We start from the raw sequence: 23,367 nt of genomic DNA, 5'->3' as shown, positions 1-23,367 counted from the left end.
CAAACGGTATTTTAAAAGCTGTAACCCAAAACCCTAAGACAAAAAGTCTTATATTTGACAATTACTTCATGACATTAAAACCTTTCAATCAACTGATATTATAGAATTTCTCACCCAAAACTCTAATGCAAAAATTCTAATCTCACAATGACTTCATGACTTAAATTGTATAAGGGACTCAATCCAAGGCCGCCCAGGTTTCCCACCAAAAAGTCACATCTACATTTGCATAAAAGTCATGGAAGACCAATAAAGGATCTTCCTTTTTATCTATTACATAAATATGATGGGTGACGGAATCCATAAGTTGAGGTCTTCATTTTTTTTTTTTTTGGTAAACCATAAGTTGAGGTTACTATAAAGGAAAGAAGAGAATAAGTTTTATTTGACTCGGGGATTTTAAATATATAAATTTCAAATTTATGGAGTCATGGTTTATAAAATTAATTGTTTGGTTAGCCTGAATCTTTGGAATGAAATCTGTAGATTCATCCTGAAAAAACATCTATAGAGTCATGGTTCAAATGTTTAGTGTTTTTATAGTAGGGGTGAAATCTCTGAATTTCATTTCTAACTCATAAATCTATAGATTCATGTTTTTAGCGTAAAAAGATGAATCCTTAGATTTCATGAATCTAGAAATTCACACAACTAAATGGGTATAAATCTTCCATTTGTGAATTCAAAGATTTCAAATCTTTGGATTCATTTAGGGCCTGTTTGGTTACATGAGTCTGGAGATTTCAAATCTATGGAGTTATAATTTATAAAATTAGATGTTTGGTTGTGGAATGAAATCTGTGGATTCATCCTAAAAACCTATTTGATCAACGTGATTTTTGTGAATGTGCAAATGTATAGCTTTTTTGAAATCTCTGGATTTCACCCATTACCCATAAATCTACAGATTCACGTTTTTAGTGTAAAAAGGTGAATCTCTAAATTTCATGAATCTAGAGATTTTTACAACCAAACGGGTATAATTCTTAGATTCATGAATCCAGAGATTTCAAATCTCTGGATTCATGTAACCAAACAGGCCCTAAAGATGTCGTGTAAGTACGCGTAAGCTGGCTGGGTAAACCTTGAATTATAAAAATAATAATAAAAAAACTTTATAAATTAAAATTGATGTTGGGATGGTTACCAAGAAAAAAATAATAATTTGTAAGTGGTTGGTCTTTCAAACCTTCTTTTTCCCACTTATACCCATCTGAATTCCATGTTTTACATTAACTTTCACATACAAGCATATCCAGATTCGTGTGGGGTTAGAAGTAGGGCTTGCAGGGACGACATGGCCTTGCAAAGAGCTTCCAAGCAAAGCCCATGTTAGGGTTTGTGATTCCACGAGTAGCCCTCACAAACTAAAAAACATCCACCAGAATTTTTTTTATGAGTTCTTTTGCATGGGACTGGGGCTTGGGGGAGTGCTTTATGGCGACGGTAGAGAACGCTCTACCTGCAAGATAGAATCCTTGAAGAGTTGGATCTTAGGGTGATGCTGTTGTCCTTACCAGCTACCATTTGATTAATATGTTACCTACCAAAGTGTTTGGTTTTAAATAATCTATGGAGATTTTATTAGGTAAATCGGTTGATCTCTCCCATATTTTGATTTCTGGTACTACTTATTACGTCAACCCTCAACCAGGAGACAAGCTTGATTCTCAAGCCACTAAATGTGTCTTTCTAGGTTACTCTACCCCTAAGAAGGGCTATAAAAGTCATAATTCGATCCTAGCAACAATGAATTACTTGTTTCTCATGATGTTTCATTTGATGAAGTTCACATGTATTTTCTCAAGGTTTAAATTCGGGGGGAGCTTATCTACACTGGTCCTTATGATTGCAACCAATTCAGCATGAAATTTGCCTCTGTAGTTGTTCCTCCTATTATGAAAACACCATTGGCACCAATTCCTCTAAGAAGATCAGCTTGCATACTTACATCATCTATCAGACTATGAAACTACTCCGCTATAAATCCAATCTACACCTTTGTTCAAGTTGGTCTCAGAGGATATCTTCCACTAGACTTGAAGGAGGAGTGTTGGAGAAACCGTTGTTTAAGAGAATTCTATTAAAATTCAACTTTCTAATTTAATGAGGAACAACATAAATATGATTGTAATAGACTTTAACTCTTGAGTTTTCTCAAAATTGTAATGCTTGTATAAAGATAATTAAACACATTTATCGGTAACTCGATGAGATGTGGACTTCCATACCGTAGACATAGGCTCTCCATATGGGAGGAGGAATTACGTCAATTCTTATATATTTTTCTTCCTTTTTCATTCTCATGTTCTTGACTGTGTGAGAAAGTGAATTTCAACAAGTGTAAAGATATCCTTTTTTTGAGATTTTCTTTTTGTCGATCCTAATTCATTTTCTTTTACTTCTCTTAAATTGGATTTTTGGTATCATTGAGATTTATGATCTTCTATTGTAAGCATAATCATGTTCACAAAAGGTTTTGATAGTAGTGCCATAGGATGAATTAGAGAGGTAAGCCTCAAGTATTATTTTTTCTTGGGTGGGAGGGTAGATGGAACTAGAGAATCCTGTAAGAGTTCCCACACAACATAAGCCAACTAAACTAGAGAATCCATCAGTAAATTAGCAATGTCGGAGACACTATACTGGGTTTTCCTGACACGTTGGAGGATATTATTTGAGATATGAACAAGGTCTCATTCCCTTGCTTGAAGCGCTTATGAAAAATCGACAAAAGAATTCACACAAAGATTTGGGTAACGGATTATATGTCGTTGAGAGAAAACGATTGGAGTAAGAATGAGAATTGCAGCGGTAAGGAGAGTTGTGGTGGTGAACAATTCATTAGAGTGGAGATGCAGAGTGTAACTATGTAAGTGACAATGATGGGATAATTTAGCCATAACACTTTCATAAAAGGCATTTTTGTCATTTGGTTTAAAATTTTGAATTATTCAACCGAGGGTTAGTATGTTAAATATGAGTAATTAGTAATAAAAGGTGAGTCACTGTAATATTTGACACTTAAAAGGATACCTTTAATTTTACCCACCAAAAAAAAAAAACCTTTAATTTCACCCCATTTAAGGGAGCTATCAGTAAAAAATTCTATAATTTATTCAATATATGGGAGTCTCAACTCTCAAACGTAAAAAACACTTAAAAAGAAAAAGGTGAAACAACAAAAAAACAAAATCAAATTTGGAATCTAACTGTAGATTCTAGCTAGAGAGGATGCAAAGCCAGCTCCTCTATCAAAGCTGTCAAGTCAGTGTGAGAAGAACCTCCGTCTTCAACAGCTTTTCTTGCCATCTTTTTGAACTCCATAGCTCGAGTTCTCATACTCTCTGCTTCTTCTCCACCACCCATCAACTGCATTACAGCCTTCTCTATGTCTTCTCTTTTCACTGCTACCTTCTCACCTGCTTCAAATCCACTCCATTCATGAACTCCCATACTCACTCCTACTCTCAACACTTGGGTCACCAGTTTCTCATTGTGGAACTGCTCTGCAAATATAGGCCAAGTGATCATGGGCACTCCTGCACTCAGGCTTTCAAGCGTCGAGTTCCATCCACAATGAGTCACAAACCCTCCCACAGCAGGATTTTCCAGGATCAAAACTTGAGGTGCCCAATCCCTTATTATTAGACCCTTCCCTTCAATCCTCTCTTCAAACCCTTCTTGCATCCACCTCTCTTCCCCCTTGTCCTTGGATCTCACAACCCAAATGAAAGGATACCCTGAAGCCTCGAGTCCTAAAGCAATCTCAACCAATTGGGAATCGGAGAAACGAGCTATACTTCCGAAGCTCACATAGAGCACCGAATTGGGTTTCTTTGACTCGAGCCAACTCATGCAGGAACCCTCATCAATGGAAGCGAAGTTACCTCTCTGAACTTTATCTTCGATGTCCCTGTTGGTGAGGGAAACAGGGCCTATATGCCATGCCTTCCTTCCTAAAACGTTCCTGTAGTGATCCGCGTAAGCTGGCTCCAACTCATAGAAGCTGTTCACCAATATTCCATAGCTTTTACCCTCTGCTTCTCTAGCTTGTTGAAGCAACTTGGTCAGATCGCTTGAGTTTTTCATGTGGTCTGGCAACTGAGACATCGTCAATTCTATCTGGTCAGGAATACCAGGCACAAGGAAGGTTTCGGTCTCGGATTTAATGGATTCATGAGGTTTATATCGTCTCAGGTTTTCCATGACACAGAGAGAGAATAAACTGGTGCCATGAAAAATGAGCCTTGGTATTCCAAACTTGGCAGCCATGTCAGTTGCCCATGGGAAGAACATGTCGGCAACGAGACAATCAGGCCTATGCATTTGAAGAAGTTCCTCAAAGGGTTTCTGGAACAACTCAAGAGCATTGAAGAATTTGATTATCATTTCAGAGAGACTAGGAATGGAGCTCATGTTCTCACAGCCTTTGGGTAAGCCGGCCTCTTCTGAAGGGAACGGGATGTGTAGAACAGAGATGTCCAGACCCAACTGGTAATCACGGTCGATGGTTTTGGAGAAGATGGCTGAATTGAGAGGGGTGGTGATTATGGTAACCTTAGCACCATGGCTAGCGAATAACCTGGCTATGTCTGTGAGTGGAAGCAAATGGCCTTGTGCCATGAAAGGGAAGAAGAACGCATGAAGTTGATGTCGTTCAGAACCCATTGACCACTAGGGCTGGACAGAGTAGACGATTAACTTGAATAGAACTTAAAAAGTGTTTCAGCACAGTTTCAAGTTCGCAACTATATATAAGCTAAATCGATGAGGGAAGCTAGCTTTATGATTGAAGTTATCGAAGAAGATAACTTTGTCACCCCATCAAAGGATTCAAAGCAAAAAAGAAAAAAAAAAAAGTATTTTCCTTTTCTGAAACTAATATCTTCTATGCTATCTTATTTTGGATTCTTCTTGATATCTGTCCTCATCTATCTTATCTGTGTATGTACGGCGAACTACACAGAACTGCTGCAGCTGGAATATCTTTGGGCTTGTTTTGTTCCATGAATCCAGAAATTTAAAATGAAATAAAATTTCAATTTATAGGATTCCAAATGTAACCATTCATGGTTCAAAAGATTTATTGTTTGGCTAGTTTTATTGTTCAGTTGGGTTATTCAGCATGAATTCTTAAATTTCATTAATTTTATAATTATGGTAACACTCAAGCATGACTAAATTCACGTTTTTAAACAAAAAAATGTAAAATTCCTAAATTTCATAAAATCAAGAATATTTTACAACTAAATAAGTATAAATCTTTGATTCATAAATGCAGAGATTTAAAAACTTGTAGATTCAGATAACCAAACAAGCTTTTAATGGGTGAGTGTGGCCGATTGTCGTCACGTAAGTGCGCATAACTCTTCTTTTTTTCTTTTCAAACTCATTAACCTCATAAACCTTCTTGTCTTTTTATTCTTAGTCCTTTTTTCTTGAATAGACCATTCTGAGTCTTTTTCCCTCATAAACGTGTCTTCTGGTCATTATTTTTTATATAAAGATGTCACTGACTCTCACGTTAGATATCTTCTTAAATTTAGTATATTTTTTATCATAAAATTTTTTTGGTAATCAATTGTTATCATAAAATCTCATTATGGATATATTTCATCTTCAATTTTATAAATTTCTTGTATTAGGCATATTCTTGTCGTTTGGAAATATTTTTTTGGGTAAAAACAAAATATATTTTATTATAATATATATTATGATATATATATATATATATATAATACTATTATATAAAAACATGTATTCTTTTATGAAAAATCTTTCTTTTTAATATTGTATCCAAACAAATGATTTTTTTAATATTTTTTTATTATCATTTCTCTTTTTCCTCACAAATTGTACGTGCCCTTTTTATTTTTATTTTTTTTATATAAATTTGCAAATCAAATAGAAAGAGAATTCCAGGGGGCGGCCGGGGGGTAGGGGGAGCCGCAAGAGCCCGGGACAAAGCCCTAAGCGCCGAGGAAGGTCACGGGGGGCAAGACCAGGGCTAAACGGTGAGAAAGAATCCCTGTCTCCTCTCTCTTCCATGATCTCCAATATTTTAGTTCAAACTCTTTATTTTCTTGCCTTAATTAATGAATCTCTTTATTATAAATCTTTAAAAAGAAAATTTTGTTCAAATTACATATTCTATAAAATTAACTCTTAAGTTTTTCCATTTTAATTTTAATACCCTTCCATCACCATAGACTTTATATTTTTTTTCCAGATTATTGGCATCCTTCTCATTTTGTCAAATTATTAAAATATTTCTTATTCATTATATACCCTTTATTTTTTTTTTCCCCCATAATTAACCCAACAAATCTTTTTTATCAATCAATTCTTAATAAAAAAATTTAATATAAATTAGAGATTCTACAGGAAAAAAAATCTTAAATCTTACCGTCTTAAATACAATTCTTCGATGTCCAAAATTAACTCTTAAATTTTTATGTTTTAAATCTAAGACCTCAATATTTAAAATAAACTCTTAAATCCTACCATGTAGAATCTAATACTCTTCTCTTACGACTGTCTTTATATTTTTTAAAATCTTTTTTTGCCTAGGTATTTTTTCAGAATTATTTGCATTCTTCTCATCTTTTCAAATTATTAAAACTTTTCTTTTTTAATTTATACCCTTTATTTTCTTGCTATAATTAACTAGTGAATTATCTTTCTTATCAATCCTAATAAGGAAACTTTATTCAAATTAGATATTCCACAAAAACAACTTCTTTTAGACCTAATACATACTAGTCTCTCATGGCCGTCAAACTACATTGGATCTAATCACAAACAAAATGTTTATTTTTTAGATAAGGAGTCTCTACTTTGTCTTTAGGTAGGGTATCAACAGTTTTCAAAACTCCCCTTAATGGCAAGGAGGGAAAGTCGTCAAAGTTTCATGCAAATTCTACATGTTTATTCTTCCCAAGGTCGATTATTGTTATGAGCTTTTAACTACTATGGATATATTGGTAATTATTATCTTGCTATGGCTTGTTTGCTATACTGGATCATGATTTACGGTTGACTTTTATTAAATTTATTTTTTTCTCCCACTTCTTGTTGTCTTTGCTTAAGTTTACTTACATTTTTATTTTTTATTTATTTTTATTTATTATTTTTTATTTAATTTAGTTTTTTTTTTAAGATGTACTATTGATGTTGTTAAAACATTGTCAATTTGTGTTGTTAAAATGCAGGTTTATGGGATTGATAATTCTTTACAATATTTTGTTAAACTTCTAGAATTTATTATACTATGAGTGTGTTGATGAACTCTTTGGATCTTATGAGAGCCTTTTTGAGAGAATTGTAGGTCTATTATTGAGAAATAGTTATTAATGAATACCGAATGCTTTAAGAATGATTAAAATAATGAACGATCTTGAGAATTGTCACTTGGCTTTTCATTATATTGTTTAATTATGCATGATCTAAGAAAGCTTTATTTCTTTAACCTATTCATTTCAGATCAATAATTATATAGTTATTAATTTTTTTTATAGTCTCTCTCTCAAATCCTTGTTCAAGTGCAGCTAAGAGAGAGGAGCATCATTTAAAGCATCAAGGAATAATGCTTAAGGCAACATGAGCATCACTAAGGTGAGAGTAAAGACAAAGATGAATATTCATAAAGATGAATTCTTAGTCTCATAGCACATTAATTCTTAGGCACATACTATGTTTTTCTTTATAGGATTTTGGCTTGAGAGTGGATGATGCTCATACATTTTGAAAAGTGGATTTCTCTCAAAAGGTAAAGAAAGACCAAGCTACCTGACAAATCCTTGGTTGTTGATTTCCATGTATCATGTACCATTCTCTTTATCATAGTATTGTCCATTATGAATGAAGAAAGATTTTCCATGATGTGTTGTCAGGACACACATCTTGGGGGACTGCTATATAAAAAAAAAGAAAAAAAAAAAACATTTCAACTTCATGTCACCCAACATGAAAAAAATTATTAGTTGGCTCCTACTAACCCAGGAATTGGTGGCTTAAGATTTACATAGTGTTGAATGGCGGTTGCATCATATATTTTGCGGTAAATAACTTCACATTTTCTTTATTTTAAGTAGTAGTCCTACTTAATGGTCCCTTCTAATCAACATGTGTTTTTCCTTAACTCTTTGTCCAATGTAATGTCCACAAACATCACCTAGCTGACTAGTTGCCATCAAACTATGGTTGTCAATGAGGAGTCGCAACATAATGGCATCAGCTGCCAAGAAGCTTAAACATTTCTTTTAATGAGGAGAAATACTTTGGTTAAATACTCATCTTCTATAGTTTATCATGGTTCAATGTGTCGGCGATACATCGTCGTATATCATTGATACAAGGTGATATATCGCCATGTTGCTGATAGTTGACATGAATCCCCCACCTGAAGCGACATAAGCAATAAGATAATGGTTATATAAAGATAATTAAACACCCTTATCGGTAACTCGATGAGATGTGGACTTTCATACCGAGGATGTAGGCTCTCTATACGGGAGGATGAATTACGTAAATTTTTATATATTTTTCTTCCTTTTTTTCATTCTCATGCATGTTCTTGATTGTGTGCAAAGTGAATTTCAACAAGTTGAAAGATCTCTTTTTTTTGAGATTTTATTTTTCTCCTGATTCATTTTCTTTTACTTTTCTTTAAATTAGTTTTTTTGGTATCATTTTGAATATTGAGATTTATGATCTTCATAAGTAAATCTTTCACCCGAAATCATATTCCACAGAAGGTTTTGATACTAGTGCCACTAGATGAATTAGAGAGGTAAGCCTCAAGTATTCTTTTTTCTTGGGTGGGAGGGTCGATTGAACGGTAGAATCCTATAGAGCTCCCACACAATCCCCATAAGCCAACTAGACTAGAGAACCCATCAGTAAATTAGCAATGTCGGAGACACCATAGAGGGTTTTCTTGACACATTGGAGGATGTTAATCGAAATCTGAACAAGGTCTCATTCCCTTGCTTGAAGCGCTTCCGGGAAATCGACAAGAAAATTCACGCAGAGATCTGGGTAACCGGGTTATATGTTGTCGAGATAAATTGATTGGAGAAAGAATCTCTTGCTAGTGAAACCATGGTAGAACGGGAATTGCAATGGTGAGGAGAGTTGCGATGGCTAACAATTCTTTAAAGTGGAGAAGGAGGGTGTGAGTGGCAATGATTGGGTAATATAATCATTACACTTTACATTAAAAGTATATTTGTCATTTGGTTTAAAAACTTTAGGGCTTGTTTGGTTACTTGAATCTAGAGATTTGAAATCCTGGATTCATGAATTTGAGAATTATACCCGTTTGATTGTAAAAATCTCCAGATTCATGAAATTTGAAGGTTCACCTTTTTACACTAAAAACGTGAATCTGTAGATTTATGGGTAAGGGGTGAAATCTAGAGATTTCAAAAAAACTATACATTTGCACATTCACAAAAATCACGTCGATCAAATAGTTTTTAGGATGAATCCACAAATTTCATTCCACAACCAAACATTCAATTTTATAAATTATGACTCCATAGATTTGAAATTTATAGATATTTGAAATCTCCAGACTCATGTAACCAAACAGACCCTTAATGATTTAACGAGAGTTATTCACTGTTTTAAATATGTTTACCAAAAAAAAAACTGTGTTAAATATGAATAATTAGTAATAAAAAGGTGAGTCCCCATACACATAAAAGCGATACCTTTAATTTCGCCCCATTTAGGGGAGCTATCAGTAAAAAAAATTATAATTTATTCAATGTATGGGAGTCTCAACTCTCAAACGTAAAAGAAGAAAAAAACTCAAAAAGAAAAAGCGACTAATGAACAATGAAAATTGAACTTATGGATAAACACAAATTTATTTCATCAAATGTTGTAATTTCCGCAACATGTCCTTGTGTCCGTTCGAAGTCTGGAATGAACCTTGATGTCCAAATTCCAATTCAATTCAATCAACTTAAGAAAAAGAGAAAACAGCAAAAGAAGGATCAAATTTGTAGATTCTAGAGTGTCGGTCTTCCAATAGAAACGGCAAAGGAGAAAACCACCACCCACAACGGACACAAGAAACCAAGAGAGGGAGGCAACACAAAAAATGGAAAGGGAACGCCAGCAAAGACGGGAACAAAGGAAGCAACACGGACAAAAAGAAGGAAAAACCAAAAATGAACCCGCCCAAAGCACAGGGGAGGAGACCATATCAAGAAAAGACGAGCACGGCAAGCAAGGGGAAGGCAAAACACAACCAGGATGGAAGATGGACGACCCAAGCCCGCCACCCGGGAGCCCAACCAGACCCAAGACCGAAACAACAAAGGAATGAGGACAAGGCGAGAGGGGCCGAAGATTTGAAAAACAGCACCAACAAGAGTTGCAAGACAAAAATGGGAGAAAACACAACGGCACCACAGATTTTTGAAAACAAACAAAGCCCAAACCAGGCTGTCTACGCCCCCAGAACAGGGAAAGCACAGAAAGCCCCACACCGCCATCCGAAAGAGGGTGAGAATCAATGAAACCACAAGAAGGCCACCCCGCACCCAAACAGAGGCAAAGCCGAAGGGGGAATCAACCACAAACCGGGGAAAGCAGAAGAAACAATCGCAGGAGGAACCAACAACACTTCCCCGGCACAGGAGGCCAAAAGGACCAGACGAGTAACCAACAATAGGAGACGCGGCACAGCCCCACGAAGCAAACAAGAAAGAGCAAAACAAAAGGAGGCACCCACACAAACAAGTGATGGACGCAACCAAGCCACCCGCCGGACACGGCACACCCCAGGAAACCACAACCACAAAGGGCAAAGCGGCCAACAAAGCAAGAAAGAAAGAAGAACAGAAGAAAAAAGAAAGCGGAAAGAAAAACAAAGGCCAGAGAGCCGGCAGCCCCCGCGGCTTGCACTTTGATGTATGGTACGATCCAGGGGCTCTTAAATGAATAAAGCTCTTCACCAAAAAAAAAAAGAGTGTCGGTCTAAGGATGCAAAGCCAGCTCCTCTATCAAAGCTGTCAAGTCAGTGTGAGAAGAACCTCCATCTTCAACAGCTTTTCTTGCCATTTCTTTGAGTTCCATAGCTCGAGTTCTCATACTCTCTGCTTCTTCTCCACCACTCATCAACTGCATTACAGCCTTCTCTATGTCTTCTCTCTTCACTGCTGCCTTTTCTTCTGATTGAAATCCATTCCATTCATGAACCCCTATACTCACTCCTACCCTCAACACTTGGGTCACCAGTTTCTCATTGTAGAACTGCTCTGCAAATATAGGCCAAGTGATCATGGGCACCCCTGCACTCAGGCTTTCAAGCGTCGAGTTCCATCCACAATGAGTCACGAACCCTCCCACAGCAGGACTTTCCAGGATCAAAACTTGAGGTGCCCAATCCCTTATTATTAAGCCCTTCCCTTCAATCCTCTCCTCGAATCCTTCTGGCATCCATCTCTCCTCCCCCTTGTCCTTGGATCTCACAACCCAAATGAAAGGAGACCCTGAAGCCTCGAGCCCTAAAGCAATCTCAAGTAATTGGGAATCAGTGAAACGGACCATGCTCCCAAAGCTCACATAGAGCACAGAATTGGGTTTCTTCGAGTCGAGCCAATTCAGGCAGGAACGCTCATCAGTGGAAGCTATGTTGCCCCTCTGAACTTTATCTTCGATGTCCCTGTTGGTGAGTGAAACAGGGCCTATGTGCCATGCCTTCCTTCCAAAGACTTTCCGGTAGTGGTCCGCGTAAGCTGGCTCCAACTCATAGAAGCTGTTCACCAATATTCCATAGCTTCTACCCTCTGCTTCTCTAGCTCGTTGAAGCAACTTTGTCAGATCGCTTGAGTTTTTCATGTGGTCTGGCAACTCAGACATCGTCAATTCTATCTGGTCAGGAAGACCAGGCACAAGGAAGGTTTCGGTATCGGATTTAATGGTTTCATGAGGTTTATACCGTATCAGGTTTTCCACGACACAGAGAGAGAAGAAACTGGTGCCATGAAAAATGAGCCTCGGTATTCCAAACTTGGCAGCCACGTCAGTTGCCCATGGGAAGAACGTGTCGGCAACGAGACAATCAGGCCTATGCTTTTGAAGAAGTTCCTCAAAGGGTTTCTGGAGCAACTCAAGAGCATTGAAGAATTTGGCTATCATTTCAGAGAAATTAGTAATGGAGCTTACATTCTCACAGCCTTGGGGTAAGCCAACCTCTTCTGAAGGGAATGGAATGAGTTGAACAGAGATGTCCAGACCAAACTGGTTATCACGGTCGATGGTTTTGGAGAAGATGGGTGCGTTGAGAGGGGTGGTGATTATGGTAACCTTAGCACCACGGCTAGCGAATAACCTGGCTATGTCTATGAGTGGAAGCAAATGGCCTTGTGCCATGAAAGGGAAGAAGAAGGCATGAAGTTGATGTGGTTCAGAACCCATTGACCCGGCCCCAACTCGTCAAGGCTGCACAGGGAAAACGATTAACTTGAATACAAGTGCTTGAGCACAGTTTCAACTTCGCAACTATATATATATATATATATAAGCTAAATCGATCAGGAAAGTAAAGTTTATGATTGAAGTTATAGAATAAGATAACTCGGTCACCGTCACCCCATCAAAGGGTTCAAGCTAGGTAGTATTTTATATTCTTTCCCAGTTCCCTCCTGTGGATTCTTCTAGATATTATCTGTCTCGGTGTCTCTTCTCGTCAATATACGGCGAACGTTCTTACGTAAGTGCATGCGTCATTAAACTCTTATTTTTTCTTTTCCTAGCTCATTAAACTCGTAAAGGGTGTTTACCAAAAAAAAAAAAAAAAAAAACTCGTAAAGGGTGAGCACTTCTTGTCTTCTTATTTCCGTTTCTTACCCGTCCTTTTTCTTCAAAAGACCATTTCGTCTTTTTCCTTCTCAAACGACCAAGTATGGCAGTGCCGTAGTTGAAGTTGCGGTAGACGACACCGAATTCTGAGATCGGTCTAGAGAAGGGTGTGCATCATGATGCGATGTCAGAATTTGAAGATCCGCAAGGCAAGGTTGGATCCGAGGAAGAGGACCAGCGGGAAAGGGAAGAGAGGAAGAAGGAAGTGGGAAAATCGAAAAACCCTAAATTGAATTCATCTCAATCGGTAAACACAGGGAGTTGTATTTGTAAATATCAAAAAATTAGTACAGATTTTGTAAAATTAAAAAATAATAATAATTCATCTTTACATTTACATCCCCACAGTTTCATCATAACTATTAGATTCACATTTGCGCACGTGACGCGATCCTAGCCGCTAGCTGCTAGTAGCAGTGGCTGCCCAAATAAAAATCCTTAATATTGAACCTTATAATTGGAGATTGTCTTCAAAAAAAAAAAAAAATGGAGATTGTCATTGTTTTTTTGTATAAAGGTGTCTTTGACCATACGTTAGATATCTAATTAAATTTAGTATAATTGTTAGCATAATTTTTTTTGGTTCATCAATTTTCATCATAAAATTTCATTATGGATATATTTCATTTATAAATTCCTTGTATTGGGCATATCTTGCAATTTGGGTAATTTGCTTCTTATAATTTTTTGAGATAGGTATATCTTTTTATAACAAAGAGAAAAAAAGTAATATTATCTTTTAATCAAAATAGATTTTATTGATATCAAGGTTCAAAATTTCGGCTAGTGTCGTCATGCCAGTGGCTGGCGACACCACCGACACGACGACGCCAGCTAAAATTTTGGGTGACTTTTTGATGGAGTTTGATGAAAAATCGACCCCCTGTTTCGAAGGGCATTTGGAGTTATTTTGATCTAAAATTTGACATGGAGCCTAATTTGAGGCCAATAAACATAATAAAAGTGTTATTTTTGACCTAAAACATCATCTAAACTAATGTTCTTAATCGACTCATGTCCAACCGTATGCGGGCGAAAGCCGCGAAACTAAAAGTCTAGAAACTCATATAAACCAAATCATCTAAAGTCTACAATTCATTATACAAGTAAATAGAATCATTCAATCATCTCAAATCTCTAACTATCACTTCCAAGTATTGTGCCTAGGTGGATCGAATTCCATTTGACTGTGCTGTCTCTAATCCCCCAACAAATTTACATACTAATCCCATCTCAATACTGATAGTGCTCCAAATAATCATCAATTGCAACTTTATAGTGGTCATCTTCTGCCTCCAAGAGAATTCCCATGTGAGGGAAGTGAGAATAGGGCAAAAGAAGGTGTTGCATACCTGATGATGCTACTGTTGGTGCCAATGACTGTGAAGGTATGGATTTATCAATAGACATGGCCTCGAGAGACCAAGCTCATAGTAACTATCGCCCTGCAAGTGCCCATGATATGAAGTACTAAATGGGATACTCATACCCATACCATATTGTCCATGAGAAGGAGGGACACCATAAATACCGGTAAGCCCATAACCATATGTGGAGCCTACAAATTCATCCAAGCTCATGGACCCCATCACTCCTATTAAGTTGTCCGTCGGATTCGAAGGATTTACATAAAAACCATAGGATTAACTATAAGAACCGTAGGATTCATAACCGTAAGATCCGTGTGGGAAGGTGACATCATCATAACCACCTCTGTGTTGTTGTTGCTTCCCATGGCCCTTCCCCTTCCGATGGTGGCTCGTATCAGAATATTCATGACCACATTGCTACTCACCACTATGATCATAATCCTGGGTGGCATGTGTGAAATGACTCTCCCTAGTGTAATAGAGTGGGAGCTATTGTGTCTCTGGTAGTGGAACATGCAAAAGCTCAAGGCCTCCGCCACCACCACCACCACCATCATCCATCGCAATCTAACTAGGAGCGAGTGTGTCATTTGGATCATCATCCTGCTGCTCCTGCGTGCCTGGTGCCATCATCCCATCCTCATCAACAGTAGCAGCTACCTCTACATGTGCTTATCCATCTCGAGAAGTTATAAACTCATCTACATCAACCCCTGCAGCTCGAGCTAGCTCTAGGTCAGGCCTCCCTCTAGGTTGGTCCAACACCGACTCACCCATGTCCAACATCCACTTATTCCTCATTCCAACATCCATACAATGATGAGGAAGAAGTGGCTGCCACTAAGAACAAAGTTGGAGTCAATGGGAAAAGAAACCTTTCCACAGAGAGGACATGCCTTGGTGAAACTATCTACCTCTGCATCTCTTGTGCAGAGCACAACCACAGTTAAGATGACCAACACCACTAATAAAATTTGAATGTCTATAATTAGGGTTTTGCCTTTTGCATTCTTCTTTACATTCTTAGGATTTTAAATTACTTAATCAATCAAGTTTAGCTGTTATGATTTTGCAAATAACCCTAAAATCCTAACCATTCAATGTAAAGAGGAGGTGGTGGTAGGTGGTTTGTGATGGCTCAATTTAACAAATGAAGATGGGTGAAAAGATTTAATTCTTCAAAATAAGATTTTAGCTGAAGAGTATTTCATCATTTTAACATATAAAGGGTAATTTTCCGAGAAACAGAGGGGGAAGAAGCTGGTGCCATGAAAGACGAGACAATTAGGGCTATGCTTTTGGAGAAGTTCCTCAAAGGGTTTCTGGAGCAACTCAAGAGCATTGAAGAATTTGGTTATCATTTCAGAGAGATAAGTAACGGAGCTTATGTTCTCACAGCCTTTGGGTAAAGCCAGCCTCTTCTGAAGGGAACGGGATGTGTAGAACAGAGATATCCAGACCCAACTGGTAATCACGGTCGATGGTTTTGGAGAAGATGGGTGCATTGAGAGGGGTGGTGATTATGATAACCTTCGCACCATGGCTAGCGAATAGCCTGGCTATGTCTATGAGTGGGAGCAAATGGCCTTGTGCCATGAAAGGGAAGAAGAAGGTATGAACTATGAAGTTGATGTGGCTTAGAACCCATTGACCACTAAGGCTGCACAGGGTAGACTAGCTATTAAGTTGGAAAGGAGAATTGCTAGCTATCGATCTTACGAGTTGGACTCTTTAAGTCCTTCAGCGCAGTTTCAAGTTCCCAAGTATATATAAGCCAAATGGATCAGGGCTCTCAGTGAGTTTCATGATTGAAGTTCTAGAAGAAGATATCATGGACACCGCACCACAGTTTTAAGGATTCAAAGCGAAGTATTATTCGATTTCCTTCTCTGAAACTGATCTGTTTTTATTATATTTATATATATATATATATATATATATATATATATATATATATATATATATATATATATATATATATATATATATATATATATATATATATATTTGTCTCATGTGGATTCTTCTTCTCTCTTTGTCTCAGTGGGTGAGTGCAAAGTGCAAACGAACATCCTTATCTTCATGGTCTTAGTTTATTTCTTTTTCTGAAGAAAATCCATGAGTAGGTGAGTGCAAACAGACATTCTTACCTAAGTGTAAGCGTTATTAATGACGGTGGGTAATTTATTTATTTTTTTACTATTTAAAAAAAAAATCATTTATTCAAGCTGTGGAAATCCGTGTTGTCTTCTGATTTCATTCTTTTTCTTGGAAATACTCTTCTGATTGTGATCGTATTATAATTTTTTTTCAATCTTGATCCTACCTCAGTCGATTTTATATATCCTAAACTTCAACTATTTTACATTTTTTTATACAAATATAATATGAATATTATAATTATATATTCCATATTCTGTTATATATATGCCTCGATGTTTAAGACATATGTATAATCATAATCATATTTTTTTAACATTCTTTTTACCATCCTATTTTCCATAGTAGACTTACAATCACATTAATCCTTTGCTTTGTCAGTTTCTCTAAGCACCAAGTTGAAGGCATTTAAAGTCAAGTCTTTCAATTTTGATATTTGTGACGTTTCTTATTCTTATATTTCTAGGCAGGTCAATAGAGTCAACTGAATTCGCATCCTCTGCAGCCATTAAACTAGCGGCCATACAACGATCTTAATTGTGAGCACGACACATGCCCTAATAAACACTAAGCCATTGAATGACTCAAACTTAATATGCGAGTGAGATTCTATCAAACCAGTACTAATTTACACAATTTAGATCAAATAAGTTCACCCAAACCAAGTATATATGCATCAACCCTATGCTAAACTCGACTCACAACGGTGACTCTCACTGCTGCCTTCTCTTGGCAACGACAATGACAACGATGACAACGAGAATAAGAAATCTAGTATTTGAGAGGAAGAGAAGAATTAGATTTAATCAAAAGCTTATGAAACACATATTTGTTAGATTTACAGCAGATATTTGAGACGATTTGGGGGCTGAACACAGTTGTTCGATAATTACATTGGCTAAATACTTTCCCAAGAGGGGACAAACTCATTTTTCCGATGAAGTTCAAGCCATAAACCATGATTCGCATTTTGAGAAACCAAAATTACAGTTTTAGAAACTAATTCTAATGGTGTTGGAAGTTCGAGCATTGATGAATTAGAATTTTGCCACATGGAGGGTAAAATCGACATTCAAAGTTGAGTGCTTAAATAAGAATGGTTAACTCCAAAAGCAGATGCAAAGGGAACGGCTCTAATTGAATCCAGTATCCATTGATGACCTCTCCAGCTAAGTTGAATTGGACGATGCCCAATGAACTCCCAAGATCAAATGATGAGCTCAAAATTCTAATGAGCTCTACCATGCTATAGATTGACTTCAGAATCTTTGATGAACTCATTTGATCGAAGGATGAGCTCGGAAGTTTCTAATGAGCTCCACAGGTTGACAGATGAGCTCAGAATTCTGATGAGCTGTAAGATGCTATAGATTGAACTCAGAATTTCTGATGAACTCTCTCAACTAAAGGATGAACTCAGTGTTCAAATGATTCCTCATGACTGGAGATGAGCTCAAGTACTGTAGAAGTCTCATAGCCTATACTAGACAAAAAGTGAGTCGGAGATGATCAAGCAAAAAACAATTCAGTTAATCAGAGAAAAGTCAAAACCTCATGACCAGAGTCTTAATTCAATTTCAACCTGATCAGCAGGCTTGAGGGCTCGTGTTGTGAATAAATTACCCTGATTCCGTTTTATACTGGTTCGACCGGATTCAGCTAATGATACGAATCAATTTACGGGTTCGCCCAAAGCCTAAACAAAGGCCTAATTGCAACCATTTGATCTCTACTTTCCATCCGATGGTCATCAATGATGAAAAATTACATGAAAAGCCTACAAATAGGGCAAAGACACTCACGAGAGGTAAGACATTCAAATTTATACAAAAATCTCACTCTTCCCAGTGATTTTCCATTAAAATTCTTCAGAAGCTCTTAGAGAGCTCTTAAACCCTACTTCTTGTCAATCACTGACTTAATCGTCGGAGGCTGCGTTTCTAACAATTTCATTCATTTTGCGGGGAAGTGTGAATTCGAATAGATTGATCAGATCTTATAGTTTGGTGTGAGATTCCTAGTTCACAAACCTCAGCAAAATCTGCACCAACAGTTTACAACCTTCTCTACATCCTTAAACATCTAATATTTTGATTTGATTGCACTTTTACACGCTCAATCCATCTTCATATATAATCCATCTCTTCCTCATTTTCATCCAATTAAGATCTAGGAGACATTAGCATTGCCACCATGGAGTTCTTCCACGCCACTGCATGTGTTAGCTTCAACAACTGATTTCCGACTACCCTACTTAAGTCGTTCAAGAACATCACACCTTGAAAAAACTGATAACCTTGTGGAGCTTATGGAAACAATACGCCTCAATCATACAAACACCTACTCTCCAGTCCATGAATCACTTGTGCATCGCAGTTCATAGAACCACACTTGAATTCAGTTTTGAAGTTCAAAACTCCCCAGTCAAGAAGCAGACTGCATCATACACACGATGGAACTATCAACACAGGAATCAATCAAGATAAATGTCGATGGCTCCTCTTTCAGTGATAAAAGAGGTTCAGGTTTAGGGTGGAATTGGCAGAAACCACGAAGGTTTTGGCGTAGTGTGGCTTTCAAATTCAATTGTAGAGATGGATTGGTTTTCCATGGAGCAAAGTCAGCATTGTGTTACCATAGAACCCTAGCCTGGACATGTGGCAAACAACATAGAAATATAGGTTGTTTTCTTCAATTTTCATGTATATGACTAGCATGAATCTAATGCCGCGACCGGCAAGTTTTCCAAAACCGAACTGAATTGAAGTTACTTAAAAAAAAAATGCTTGACAAAGAAAGATGACCTGAAAATTGAAGTCGAAATAAGTATAAGAATTCATTATTGGTTAAGAATGAAAATTCGTTTGGTAAATTTTGTCAAAAAATAAATGATGGAATGAAAAATAAGTTTGGTATGTCAAAATAAAAAATTGTTAGAAAAAGATAGTGAGCAATTGAGAAAATAAAAAAATTTATAAAAATATGTATTGACTATTTTACCCTTATTTTAACTATAAACTTTTAAGTAAACATATACATAAATGAAGAGAATAAAATTTTCACCATAATCCATAATAGACAAAATATCTATTATGAATTTTGAAGGCATTTCTATTATTTAAAATAAAAAGATAATAGATACCAAACAAATTTAAAATAATGAAAAATCTCATAATTGAGAATGATAATTGATTAAAAAAACAAGCCTTAATAACAAAAAGGAAAAACAAATTGCAGATTTTAGACACTCAGATCTAGGATGCAAGCAAGGCCAGCTCCTTCATCAAAGCTGTCAAGTCGGTATGAGAAGAACCTCCAGCTTCAACAGCTCTTCTTGCCATTTCTTTGAGCTCCATAGCTCGACTTCTCATACGCTCTGCTTCTTCTCCATCCCCCATCAACTGCATTACAGCATTCTCTATGTCTTCTCTCTTCACTGCTGCCTTTTCCTCTGCTACTAGTCCATTCAATTCATGAACCCCTACACTTACTCCCACCCTCAACACTTGGGTCACCAGCTTCCCATTGTAGAACTGCTCTGCAAATATAGGCCAAGTAATCATGGGTACTCCTGCACTCAGGCTTTCAAGCGTCGAGTTCCATCCACAATGTGTCACGAAACCTCCCACAGCAGGATTTTCCAGGATCAAAACTTGAGGTGCCCAATCCCTTATTATTAGACCCTTCCCTTCGATCCTCTCTTCAAACCCTTCCGGCATCCACCTCTCTTCCCCCTTGTCCTTGGATCTCACAACCCAAATGAAAGGGTACCCTGAAGCCTCGAGCCCTAAAGCAATCTCAAGCAATTGGGAATCGGAGCAACGAGCTATACTCCCGAAGCTCACATAGAGCACCGAATTGGGTTTCTTTGACTTGAGCCAACTCAAGCAGGAACCCTCATCATCAATGGAAGCAAAGTTACCTCTCTGAACTTTATGTTCGATGTCCCTGTTGGTGAGGGAAACAGGGCCTATATGCCATGCCTTCCTTCCTATGACTTTCCGGTAGTGATCCGCGTAAGCTGGCTCCAACTCATAGAAGCTGTTCACCAGTACTCCATAGCTTCTTTCCTCTGCTTCTCTAGCACGTTCAATAAACTTGGTCAGATCGCTTGGTAATTTCATGTGGTCTGGCAACTGAGACTTCGTCAATTCTATCTGGTCAGGAAGACCAGGCACAAGGAAGGTTTCGGTCTCGGAATTGATGGTTACATTAGGTTTATATCGTGTCAAATTTTCCAAGACACAGAGAGAGAAAAAACTGGTGCCATGAAAGACGAGCCTTGGAATTCCAAACTTGGCAGCCACGTCTGTAGCCCATGGGAACGTCATATCGGCAACAAGACAATCAGGGCTATGCATTTGAAGAAGTTCCTCAAAGGGTTTCTGGAACAACTCAAGAGCATTGAAGAATTTGATTATCATTTCAGAGAGACTAGTAACGGAGCTCATGTTCTCACAGCCTTTGGGTAGGCCAGCCTCTTCTGTAGGGAACGGGATGTGTAGAACAGAGATGTCCAGACCCAACTGGTAATCACGGTCGATGGTTTTGGAGAAGATGGCTGAATTGAGAGGGGTGGTGATTATGGTAACCTTAGCACCATGGCTAGCGAATAGCCTGGCTATGTCTATGAGTGGGAGCAAATGGCCTTGTGCCATGAGAGGGAAGAAGAAGGCATGAAGTTGATGTGGTTTAGAACCCATTGAAACGGAGAATTGCTAGCACTAGCAGTCGATCTGAAGAGTTGGACTCTTTAAGCGCTTCAGCAAATTCTCAAGTTCCCAACTACATATATATATATAAAGCTAAATGGATCAGGGTTCTCATGAGTGAGTTTTATGATTGAAGTCCAGAAGAAGATACCAATTACCATGGAGACCAAACCACAGTCACGGATTCAAAAGCAAATTATTATTTGATTTCAATCCTTCTCTCCTTCTCTCTGGATATCGCTCTTTCCAAGCCTACGTAGGACCACAAAGTTCTGCTGCAGGATTATCTTCATGTTTTTAATGTGAGTGCAAACGAACATCTTACGTAAGTGTATGCGTCGATGTCAATGATAATGACAGGAGTAGGTATCCCTGTTTTTTTTTTTTTTTTTTTAAGGAAAATTCATTTTTTAAGTTTCCGTGTTTGTTGTTCTTATTTCATTCTTTTTCTTGGAAAAACAGATATTCTTCTGATTGTGATTGTATTATAAAATTTTTATGATCATGTTGACACTTGATTCGATATTATATATCCTAAACTTCAACTATTTTATATTTTTGTTTTACATTCCGCGCTTATGGCCTAAATTACTTTTGGTTTCCAATTTTTATTTGTAATAATATTAAAAAAAAATCCTTTTTTTTAATATTATTGAGAGGCTCAGGGTTGCGAACATGGCGTGCGGACTTAGAAGTCTTGCACCACATGATTTTCGAGATTGAATCGAATCAAATAAGGCCTACCTCTTTTGCCAGGCTTTGTAAATACTCTATAAAAATGTCCATCTTTCTAGAAGGGATCGCTCCTAACCAATGGCCTCACCTGCTGAATATTTAATTATTTATTAAGGGCATTTTCGGACATTCTATCAAGAGTTTTGGGCCTCTCATGGGGATATATTTCGTTCTCTTTCCGGCGATCGACCCAACTGAGGTTAAATTTACGGACAGAAGCACACCAATTGCATTGTGGTGGATTGCTATCCCCCCCTACCCACTAGAGATGGTTTAAGGCTTTTCTTTTATCAGTAAAAATACTTTGAAAAGAAAAGGAGGCCACATAAGATTCTACATATATAAATATTCCATCTGTTAATGATTAAAATAGTCATTCTATCCTGATCGGTCCGACCAGTGGGTTCAATGTAACTGTCTCAACCATATTGTTAATGGTCGTCTAAACATCATGTCAAGAGAGCTCGGTCAAGGTAAACTTCTATTACAGATCTACTACCTAGAAGGATGAGTCAGGTAAATAACTCTTCTTAATTAGAGTTATATTCCGGGTCTAACTATGATATCTAAAACTATATAAACACATCAAGTAGGCTTATGGAAGTAAGTATTCATATTTTGTGTGATCAATTACTTGAATTCTCTAGTGAGTAGTAGTGATCATATCTCATTGGTACTGATTTGCTTGTCGGAGACGTATCTTGATCCCCCAAGGTCGAGCGTGTATTTTGCAGAAACTTGACAGGAAAGGACGAGCAGGATTTCGTATCAACACCATCAATGTAACAATCATATATTCTTTTCATATATATGCCTTGATGTTTAAGACATCTATATAATCTAATCATATATTCTACAATCTTTTTATCATCCTATTTTCTATAAGTAGGCTTACAATCACATTAACATGCTTATGGTTTCTCTAAGCACCATGGTGAAGTCTTACCAAAAAAAAAAAGCACCACGTTGAAGACATTTGAAGTCAAGTCTTCTAATTTTGATATTTGTGACGTTTCTCATATGCATTCTTATATTCCTATGGAGGTTGATAGAGTTTGTGATCACCTAGGTAAGAAGGCCTTTGTCTATGTCAAGTACAACAACTTGGCCATTATCCACTCTATCTTTTTCGTTTTCTTGAAGATTTAAGGGTTGTAAGCACTACAATGAGATTGCGGTTTCATGTTTTTCTTTAAATTGTTGTTGGTCGGCACCTATTTTTCTTGTAGACAACAATTTGATTGTCTCTGATAGAATTACACCGGAGAGTTTAATCTAATTATATTTTGTAGAAGAAAAAAAAATTCATCAATTGTACATTATTAGGACCAAAAATGCTAAAGCTTGTGTGACATGATCTTTTTTCTTCTGTCTTCCCATAAGGGAGGATGCATTGGCCTGTCAACCACACCAATTTGATTCTTCTGCATTAGAACCCTAGTGGGCTCCGAGTTGGGATAAAAGGATAAAGGATTGTGTTAGTTTAACATTTTTGTTGTAGTACTACA

The 23,367-nt window shown here is 37.2% G+C and overlaps 3 protein-coding genes across 3 annotated transcripts; all 3 read right to left on the bottom strand.

Moving 5' to 3' along the window:
* Positions 1-3,225: 3,225 nt before the first annotated feature.
* LOC149018087 (scopoletin glucosyltransferase-like) lies at positions 3,226-4,671 on the bottom strand. Its single transcript, XM_089153844.1, has one exon. The coding sequence runs from the start codon at positions 4,669-4,671 to the stop codon at positions 3,226-3,228; it is 1,446 nt and encodes a 481-aa protein (XP_089009970.1).
* Positions 4,672-10,990: 6,319 nt separating this feature from the next.
* On the bottom strand, positions 10,991-12,489 carry LOC149018086 (UDP-glucose flavonoid 3-O-glucosyltransferase 7-like). The gene has a single exon (XM_089154283.1). It carries the CDS (start codon positions 12,436-12,438, stop codon positions 10,996-10,998), a length of 1,443 nt encoding a protein of 480 aa, XP_089010409.1. The 5' UTR covers positions 12,439-12,489; the 3' UTR covers positions 10,991-10,995.
* Positions 12,490-19,507: 7,018 nt separating this feature from the next.
* LOC149018085 (UDP-glucose flavonoid 3-O-glucosyltransferase 7-like) lies at positions 19,508-21,327 on the bottom strand. The gene has a single exon (XM_089154282.1). The coding sequence runs from the start codon at positions 21,113-21,115 to the stop codon at positions 19,667-19,669; it is 1,449 nt and encodes a 482-aa protein (XP_089010408.1). The 5' UTR covers positions 21,116-21,327; the 3' UTR covers positions 19,508-19,666.
* Between the last annotated feature and the right edge of the window lie 2,040 nt (positions 21,328-23,367).

Source organism: Hakea prostrata, chromosome 4 (assembly GCF_041222555.1).
Source record: "Hakea prostrata isolate BN-2017 chromosome 4, UWA_Hpros_2, whole genome shotgun sequence".
NCBI classification, from domain to species: Eukaryota; Viridiplantae; Streptophyta; class Magnoliopsida; order Proteales; family Proteaceae; genus Hakea; species Hakea prostrata.
This window is presented reverse-complemented; position numbering and strand designations above follow the sequence as displayed.

Coding starts and splice junctions, on each gene's coding strand:
- LOC149018087 (XM_089153844.1), bottom strand. CDS start 4,671: ATGGGTTCTGAACGACATCAACTTCATGCGTTCTTCTTCCCTTTCATG.
- LOC149018086 (XM_089154283.1), bottom strand. CDS start 12,438: ATGGGTTCTGAACCACATCAACTTCATGCCTTCTTCTTCCCTTTCATG.
- LOC149018085 (XM_089154282.1), bottom strand. CDS start 21,115: ATGGGTTCTAAACCACATCAACTTCATGCCTTCTTCTTCCCTCTCATG.